At 41.5% G+C, this 9,789-nt stretch overlaps 1 protein-coding gene across 1 annotated transcript; it reads left to right on the top strand.

Annotated features, from left to right (window-relative positions):
- Positions 1-4,307: 4,307 nt before the first annotated feature.
- Positions 4,308-8,417, top strand: VGLL1 (vestigial like family member 1). The gene is made up of 4 exons (XM_059824606.1): positions 4,308-4,518; positions 5,101-5,517; positions 7,634-7,693; positions 8,377-8,417. Exons 1-4 carry the CDS (start codon positions 4,308-4,310, stop codon positions 8,415-8,417), a joined length of 729 nt encoding a protein of 242 aa, XP_059680589.1.
- Positions 8,418-9,789: the final 1,372 nt, after the last annotated feature.

The raw sequence follows: 9,789 nt of genomic DNA, 5'->3' as shown, positions 1-9,789 counted from the left end.
AGTTCCCCAGTGCGTTTTTCCAGCTGACACTGGCAAATCTGACCCTGATGCAGCATTTCTGGAGTGACTGCAATTTGGTAATTTTGGTAAATTTACTATAAAAAAAAAAAAAACAACCAAAACCCAAACCCAACAAGCTACCTGTTTCTTGCTACAGCCCTTAGAGAACAAGAATGATGTTTTTATTTTCTGAAAATTTCTGTAGTCATTTAAACAGATCCAGTGAAGAAGAGAGAGAAAATTGGTTATCCAGCTTATCTGGGATGGAGACAGGTGATCTTTTCCTTCTTGCAGATGTTTGTAGTTACACACTTAATGCTGAATATGCTATAACCTGCCATAGGAAAGTCCTTTCTGATCCTGGCCAAGTTTGGTTCTCTGCCATAACTTGTTTATCATCTTACTCTAAACTCTTCCGAAGTCCAGACACTGTCTTCTCTATTGTGTACACATTGTCATAAAAAAAAAAAAAAAAAACCACCCTACTTACAATCCTATTTTCCTCATTCCTGAAACCTCCTAACCTGGTTGACTTGTTGGAGTGCATTTCATGCATTCTTAGCAGATAGGCTGAAGGAAACGCCTAGTTCACTCACAGCTAGAGGCTAGAAAGCATGTAGGGAGTTCATGAACGTTGCTTGTCTCCTCCTGCAGTCACTGCAGAGCGCACATAGCCTGCTGGGGGAAGGATCCCAAACTGCTGGACACAGCATGACCATCCTACATCTGGAAAATCTTCCTGGGGTCACACTGCTTGTGACAGTGAGTTAAGGTAGGAGAATTCAATGATAATTTCAATGTATGTTCATTGACTTTCTCAAATGTTCCCTTCTTTGAAAGATACTTGATGAAAGAGAATGCCTGCTTCTTAAATTATTGCTTAATACTTGGGAAGCGGAATTTTTTTTATTTTATTTCTTTTTAAAACTGCTTTGGGCTGCATGAAATAGAGAACAGAGAGTTCCCTGTCTGATGCTACAGTGATGGGCGTTTAATAGTACTAGCAAGGGTGGGGAATGTGAAAAATATTGTAAAGTATTGTCACTTGTGGCGAGCTGTCAACAACCATGTCTCTTAAGCCTGTGTTGACCATGCATCTTTGTCCACCTGAAGGACAAATAACTTGGACAATTACATGCATTATTTTGCCTTAATTAACCCATTCTGAGAGCAATGTGGGGTGAGCCGAGCCTATTTCATCCTGAGCTCCACTTCTTCTACTATATTTTGACAACAGTTTGTGGCAGACACAACTCGGAAGGATTTCTGCCTTTTTTTGCAGACTTCCTGCTGGAAGATGGAAGAATGGGAAGTTCAGGTAATGAAGACCACAGTGCTCCAAATCTAAGTCCTGACTCTTGGGACATTAGATTCCTCATGTACATATGATCACTGAGAGGGCTGAGATATAACCTAGGTTATATCCAGCCTTCTTATGACTACTTGTTGGAAAGCACAAGAGGTTTTTAAGGGAAATGAGAAAAAAAAATAGATAAATGACCATTCTTTCTTTAAAAAAATGTATTATTTTCCTAGCATTGTAATTACTGTGGTCACAATTCACACAAGCATAACAGCTGCTACACACCAGTAAACAGTGCTAAAGGAGCTTACAATTAATGTCACGAGCGAGTTAAGCATGTTAATACAGTGGTACAAAGACACAACGGCTGGCTCGCACTGAGTGAGGAACAGGAAAAACAGACCTCTGGGCCAGAACTAATGCTTTTTAAATTGTATGTTGACGTGTAGTGGTGGAGCAGTGTAGGAAGAGCTGGTTTGCTGCTTGCTGTCGGGATGGCCTGATGTAGTCCTTTCTCAGGCTATATGGTTGCTGATGACTTTGCCAAGCTTTCACCGCTTGGATCGGACTTTTTCATGGCAAGCGTTGGTCTCCAGCTGAGCAACCAGAAAGTTTCTTAACCTAAACAGTGGGTTGCTGTCTAAAACAAGATTGGGAAAAAATAGCGTTTCTTCCTGTGCTTGAAGTTCTTCCAGTTGTTTGGCTGGGTTGTGCTAGCTCCTGCTCCCCTCATGGGCCTTGGGAAAGTGCCTGTAAATTGGGAGGAAGGCTTTTCGGTTTAAGTTTTCTGTGTTTGGGAAAGTTTGGTCAGTTTTAAAGTTCTGAAAGATTGTCTTCTGAATCAGATGACTGTTGCAGAGTATCCCATTGCATTTCCTAGCTGGTGACCAACCTGTATGTGTTCCATCCCCACCACTGTGTTTAGGTGGACTGGAGGCTGGAGCTGGGGAAAGGATGCAAGAAGGGCAAAGCAATAGAAATCGTAAGATGAGGACTGAGGAACTCTTCAGTTTCAACATAAATCGGTAGTTGACACAGGGGATTAGGGCTTAGCAGAGCAAGGGACCATGAAGGGGGAAGAACTACACAGAGAATATGGGGGAGGTAGAGGTAACAAGCAAAACTAGACGTAGAAGCAAATGATAAACACGGACAAGAAGTTTGTAGATGAAGGTTTAAGCATAAAAAGGGGGATACATTATGGCTGAATAACCTTAATCCTCATATTTCTTAATGTCTGAATACTTGGCTTTGCAGCCCAAACAGTCTTTTCATGTGTAAGAAATTCTGAGAGACCATTTGAAAGCAGCCTTTGCAGATACTCCAGAATACCGTTTGAGACACAGAAGAGTGCAATGTTTATTAGGAAGCTTCTGAGGATTGGGGGGTTTATGATTAGAAAAGAAATCAGATAGATTTATCAGAATAGGTTAAGCAACACTGTGTATTGCAGGGTTAGTTGGATGGAAACACGAATTTAATGATTCATTAGGTTTTGTGTGATACAACTGGCTATCGGCCAAAGGTTTTCCTGGTCTCTGAAAAATAACAGTTGCCTTTTTGCTACCAAGGTAAATCAATTATGCTATGCAGTGTGATGAGCTGACAATGAGACTGGAAAATTGAATAGAAACAGCAGGCACTTCTAACTGCATTCATAGCCTGAGCATTGCTAAATATGATTTTGATTACAGCAGAATGTATGGGCTGTGGTTGTAGAACTAGCTCCCCTGCGGCCAGAAACTGCACAAATGCATAAAAATTACGCTTCTCCAGGGTGAGCAGTGACGTTCCTTGTCCTACTCTTACCATATCTGGCAGCAGAGATTTTCAAGGAGAACAAAAAGGAGTCTGAAAGTTTCTGTTGACTTCCTGCAGACTATTTTAGAGTAATTCCCGCCTTAAATCTGTAACTTCTGGTTGAGCTACAATCTGTGTTTTAGCAGTCTTGCTACCTAAGTCTTAAGCAACTGGCAGACCCACCATGTTCCTAGGTAAGCTGTTTCAAACAAAAAAGGTTTGGGGCTTTTGTTTTGTTTTGTTTTACTTGAATATGCCATAATTTGACTTTCCAATAATTTAATCTCAGTGTCTTTTTCTAACAGGTGAAGCAACTAATTACTCTGAGAAGTCTTTTCCTTGTGGAGGTCTGTGCTGACAGTGATCAAGGTACTTTGAACTTATCTAAAGTTATTTTAAGCTCCAATGAGTATTTTTTTCTTCTTTAATTTTTTCCACTCTGTCAATGTGTTTTTTGAACAATGCAAAAACCAGAATGGGACAAAGCATTTTGATAAGTTCACCCTGAACTTCATCCAGGACTAATGCCACCTCTAAAATTATTTGCCTAAGTGCTTCAGTTCTTTCAGCACAGTTCCATCCTCAGGGCATATTTGCACAGTACGAGGTCCTAAGCCCAGGGTTATAAAGATGGATGAAGGTAGGGCGAGAAATGACAGCTGGTGGATAGATGTGCCCATTTTATGCTTCAATAGAGCTGATGCTATGGCATTGACAGGTAACTCATACAAGGTTGGTATCCATCGGTCCTCTGCATCTCTGAGCCATTCACTGGCTTTCAAGATGCAGTATCCCTTGTTAAGGTTGTGTATTATACAGTTACATCAAACTTAGAGCTCACCAGCAAAAGATACTGCATTGAACGAGTTAAAAACTAATTGGACTCAGTTTGTCTAATCGGGGAAAATGCACTCCCATCACAATTCTGAAAAATGTAGTACATATTTATTGAAAGGTTTCTCTTTTTGTTTTATACTTAAAGTATTTCATATTAGAAGTATATAATAAGGACAACAGGAAAGAAAAGATGCATGGAAGAAGCAGAAACCCAGATAAATAATCTAATCTTACTAGTAACAGTTCTTCTGGCCTTACTAGTTTCGGGAGGAAGGTGGGCTCACCACTGACTATGCACTTTAAGTTGAAGAGTATTTCTTTGACCTGTCTGTTTTTTTTTTTTGGCAGGGGCTGTTGGTTATTGAAAATGGAAGAAACAAGGAAGGTCTCTCCAAAGCCGTGTAAAAGCAAAGAACCTGTGAAAACAGAATGGGGGTCTCAAAGTGTTGTATTTACGTATTTCCAAGGGGATATTAACAGTGTGGTAGATGAACATTTTTCTAGAGCTCTAAGCAGTGCCAAGAACCCACAAGACCTGAGCACAAAGCACAAGGGTGAGACTATTGTCCTGAAGAACGGTGAGCTGCTTTCCATGCGTGAGCATGGTGTTAGACAGGGGTGACTAGCTTTCACCGAGGAATTTAAGATGCAGCATGCTTAAATATGCAACTGTGTGCAAACAGAAATCAAGAAAATCATGCTTGCAAAGTCCTGGATTATGTAGCTGGGACTTCCTGGGTAAATGCCTGTGCTTGCTGGGGTGCTTCCCAAGCTCTCCGTGGGCCTGTTGGCAGGACTGGTCCCTCATTTTCCAGCCAAGAGTCACTGTCAGACGCATTAGGTGCATTATGACTTAATTCTTCATCTTTGTGAAAACACATATGTCTAAGCTTGCGATTGATAAAAACCTGCCTATGCTAGTGGCCTGTAAGAAAACACATGTAATATTTATTTGAAAGTATTGGTGGTGGTGGTTTAGTCTGTTTTTTAGTATGAATTTGTGGTTGATTTTTAAGATAAGCAGCACTAAAGTGAATGTGTATTTCTGTAAAAATGAATATGCAATCTGTTCGCATTCCCTTAGATGTCCATTGGAATTTTCCTTGGAAAAAAGTAAGGATTGATGAGACTTCAGATGCTTTCTTTCTCTTTTTAAGTAGATAGCATGTCTCCCCATCAGTGGAATTTCTCTTCACATTGCTCCAAACCATATCCATCGTCTTCTGCAACAAGCATGTCAAATTCTGGTCTGAATTTTTCTGCTGCTGGTATGGCAGGCCAATACCAGCCATCAGCTCTGCGGAGTCATCCAACGCAACCTGCAGATTTATGGCCCTTCCCTTCGATTGGGACTCCCAGTCTTACCAGTTCGGTATATCATCATGCCTTGCCTGACCTGCATGCGGTAGATGAACCAATCTCTGACAGGAAATACGGTTCTCTTCTTGGTCTTCTGCAACAGGAAAAGTGCCTAACATCCATGCAAGAATGTACTATGAAGCAACACTCAAGTTCAGCTTGTATGACTGGACCTGCTAGGTTACAAAATATAAGTCAAAGTTCAGCTTCTGGGGGAGGTAAGGAAATACTATCACTTTATTCTTTGATGGCATCTTATGTAAAGAGATAAAATAATACAGCCTCTTCCGAAGGTTCTCAAATTGGAGCTATCTTCAGCCCAGCTCATAGAAAATTTTTTCAATAGATAACCCATGATGTGTACTGTGGTACTTGGGATTGATTTGCCTACATAGTATGGCTTAATCAAAAAATATGCATTGCCCACTTGCACAATATTTTACCTTCGGGCTTATCTTAGGGAGATATTTTAAGTGAATATAAACATTATTCACAGTGCTATCAGGATCTCTACCTTATAGGTAGCCTTATGGTGTGTACCAGATATTCCCGTATTATGACCAGAAAGGGGTGGCCAGGTAAGAGCCCTGAGCAACCTGTTAATGATATTCTGAACACAGGATGTGAAACTGCAGCCCTTACTAGAAAGGCCAGGGATTTCTCTCCCTCCGCAGCCTCTGCCTGTAGCTGGAAGGACTGGGGTAAAGGGGCTGGCCGACCGGCCTTGCCTTGTCTCCCAGCTCATTCCTGCCTGCCATGAAGCACTGCAGCCCTGTGAGTCAAAGGCTGCGATTGCTCTTTGCAGTAGGTTTTGCAGAGCTAATGCAATTCCTGCGGGACCTTATTGCTTATTTATTATTAATGATTACTAGGAATCCCAATCCTACGTACTGCCAGCACACAGAAGAAAGGTGGCTGGTGACTGAAGTCCATTTCCCGGGAGCTTACGTCCCCACAGCATCTAGGACTGCTGGATAAAATTGCTCCCTTGTGAGTAATTTCTGCCTTTGAGAAGCTCTCTGGGATGAGGCTTCCTGGCCAGAGCCCCGGTGCCCTGTTAGGGTACGCCTGCATTGCTGTTCCTGGGTGTTACCCAGATAATCAGCTTGGCACTCGTCTCCAAGAAAAAGGGTTGTGAAATTGTTTAGGGAGTCTGCTGGAAAAATGCAGTGCCTCCTGCCTGGTGCTTCCAGATAAAAAGGACCAGGCATGCAAAGAGGCAATCCTGAGTCTTGAGTTTTGAAAAATAGGCAGCTGTGAAATACCTACTGGTTACCCAGTTTCTAATCTGCCTCAGCAGAAATTTGGCAGAACATGGGCTAAAACTACTGCTTAGATCTGCAGGCACAGAAAGCTGTGGTCTTATCCACAGCTCCTCTTTTGAGGCTACACCGAAGCTATGCTGTTCTGAGGACCCCAACTGTAGGTGTTTTGCTAACTTATTCCTGCTAGAGTGTCTAATGCCTGTCTGTGTGCATGGAAAAGGGAAGGGAGTGTGTATGGCTTCAGCTGGAATACAAACTTTCTGCTCATGGTACGTAGTTCGATTTAGCTGAGACTGTAGGTATGTGTTGCAGAGGCATGCACCCTAGATTTTTTGCAGCTAGTAAATGACAGTCTAATTAGTTTAAAGACACTGTCTGGACTTCTAGGGTTTAATTTAAGAATAAGGTTAGGTGCCCTTTTCCCCCAAGGGGGCAATGTGAGCCTATCAAGGCTTGTGAGCCTGAGGAACTGACTCCTCCAAAGAAGGAGACAGTTTCATGAAACTAGTCTTGGGATCAAAAAAGGGAAGCAGTGCTAACAACAGTGGACTTTTTTTTTTTCAAAATTTCAGAAAGAAAATGAGTGGGGGAAAAACTGAAAAGGAAATTAAACAGCTTGATGTTCCCTGACCATCGCCAGTTAAAGCCTTTTCTTTCAGGATGCTTACAGGGACTTTCTGAATATGCAGGGAGCCTCATAGCACCACATGTATAAGACCATACATGTGCTTATCAAGCAACCCAAAAAGAACAGATAGGAAATGGCTGGCCCATGTTCACAGGGAGTCTTTGGCAAGTCCCTAGGATGTGTGCATCTAGTCTGGCTGTGGGAGTCCCTGTTTCTTGGCTCTATCTGTTAAATATACTTCTCATTGCGCTGTGTCATGTTTAAGAACAGCTGATATTTATATTTATGGAAGTGTATATTGCTGTGCCAGACAGCACAGAGCTCCCCAGCACCTGTGCTATAGGCTGGGCTGCAAAAGCACAAGGTTTCTTTAGGAACTACTGTCTACTTTTAGCTCTGTGTTGAATCTCTGCTCATCTCCAGTATTTTATTTTTTTTAAGAGAGGAAAGCAAGCTCTTACCAAGGCTCAGAAAATCCCATTGTAAGCCATCCCACTGCAGGTGAGTAATGAAACCAGCAGGTTTGGAACAAATCAGTGCTCATCTATGAAGGATAGCTGCCTTGCTTATGCATGCAGAATTAAAGATGCTTCCTTGCTTGCTTCCAGACTGTATTTCAAAAACTTGTTTTTCCCCGGATAGACACACCACCTCCCATAACTACGTTAACAGAGAAGAGGGAAAACATGTTATTAAAATGAGATCTATGATTTTCTAACTGCATCTACCTTAGTTTTTGTGGTTATACCATCAGCCTGACACTTCACAACGCCTATTTTGCACTGGCTGTCCAAGTTTCAGGTCCCAGAAAGATAAGACACCCCTTGCTTTGTATCTCAAGCACCCGGCTTCAGGCTGAGGTTGCTGTTGGACCTGTGTGCTAACGTTGCTGCAGTTTTCACCAACAAACCCACCACACTGCTAGGAGAGTTGTTCTAAGAAATTATTCCCAAAGCATTCAGGCTTCCAGACTCTTATTAGTCTCTTGAGACTGGGTCATACCCTGAAGTTGGTTCTTTGGTGTGCAATATTTTGGGGATACTTTGGATGGGTCATTCTGGTTATTCTAGTAAGGGCCCTCTTGCATCAGAGAAGACCCAAAGGTGCAGTTTTGTTTGCACAACATCCTAAGAGATTGCGTGGACAATGCTGTTTGACTGTCCTGACACTGCTGTGTCTTTCAGGTATTCAGATTCAAGACAGAAGACGAGATTTGTACTTTTAGCAACTGGATGTTTCTACTTTATTCTGAAAGGAAGTTCTTGCTGTGAACTTTTATTATTTGCAACTGTGAATCAAGAAGAAATGAACTGCAGCTATTCTGTGCTTTTTCTCTCGGTTGGAAGAATACATGTACTATTTGCTATTTGGGGAATGAAAAACCATCTTTTTCTATTCAGGAAATAACTTCTAATAGCTGTGGTATTAAACCTGACAGTACGTTTGTTGTGAAGAAATATTGTCTACTTAAGGCTTTTCATGTAGCCCTCTCCAAAAGGACTCTTAGCACTTTCTAATCTTTCTGTGTTTATTCATTTACCAGGTAATAACTGATAACTGTGGGATGCAGTTAGCATAAATTCAGTGCTGCAGCTTCTTATATTGATTTGATATCTCCATATTGTTTAAAATAGTCTTAGACCATGGGCAAGAGACTTCAAGACAATCACAGGTCAGCAAAGCATGTTATCATATTTATGTTTTGGAAGTACAGCAATTCATAACCATACTTGCAATTCATAGGCACATTCTTCAGAAACGATATAATATGCATATGCCCAAAGGCTCTGTTTTGCCCTCTCATAATGTGTAATCATTCTCTAGAAAGCAGTGAATTAATGCTAGATCTGGGACGCTGAATGCAATTAAAATACCACTGAGCAAAAAGCTGGAGGTGGGAATGGTCTATTTTCCCAGGCTCTCTACAGGCGTTAAAGGTTCTTTTTCTACATAGACCCTGTGTGGTTGAATTTTAAATTCTTAAGCTTGAAGGGCTCTGTCACCAAAACAAGCAAAAAATCCCTCCGTTCACAGTAACTGCATCCTACTGACAGAACGGCTGAAGAGGGGGGGATCTCAATGCTCCCCTGTGCAGCAGAAGTGGCAGCCATGAACTGTGCATCCGTCCTGCACGTTCAGATCCCCACCTCGCTTCACCACTCGCCCTTGGCAAATATGTTTGCTGAAGCTACTGTGAGTAAAACCTCATGTGACTGATGTTCAGATTTGGGTATGTAATCCCTGCAGTAAGAGAGACTGCTTAGCCTTTATTGTAAATCCTAAGGATAAAAAAGATTTCGGTTTATTTTTTCCTTCTTCATTAGCTCTACATTAATTTAATATAAAGGATCACAATTAACTTTATCTGACAGCTCTACACAGTTGCTTAAGGGAAGTTGACCTTTGAGATCCTAGAGCTTGTGATTTATAGGGCAAATCCTTAGCTGGTGTGTTTGTGGCTCTGTTTACACCAGATATCTATGCTGCCGCTGGTCTACTTCAGTTGTAACACCTTGTGTAATTTTATAAACAATTTGAGTTCAGTAACTTTAGATGTTTTTGGCACTGATTTAAAAAGAAAAATTTAAAAAAAACCC

The sequence above is a fragment of the Gavia stellata genome, chromosome 14, assembly GCF_030936135.1.
Source record: "Gavia stellata isolate bGavSte3 chromosome 14, bGavSte3.hap2, whole genome shotgun sequence".
Classification (NCBI taxonomy): domain Eukaryota; kingdom Metazoa; phylum Chordata; class Aves; order Gaviiformes; family Gaviidae; genus Gavia; species Gavia stellata.
This window is presented reverse-complemented; position numbering and strand designations above follow the sequence as displayed.

Bases quoted from the DNA above. Each gene is read 5' to 3' on its own strand.
- VGLL1 (XM_059824606.1), top strand. From the start codon at position 4,308: ATGGAAGAAACAAGGAAGGTCTCTCCAAAGCCGTGTAAAAGCAAAGAA. The intron at 4,519-5,100 runs GTGAGCTGCTTT...CTTTTTAAGTAG, and splicing joins GACTATTGTCCTGAAGAACG to ATAGCATGTCTCCCCATCAG. The intron at 7,694-8,376 runs GTGAGTAATGAA...TGTGTCTTTCAG, and splicing joins TGTAAGCCATCCCACTGCAG to GTATTCAGATTCAAGACAGA.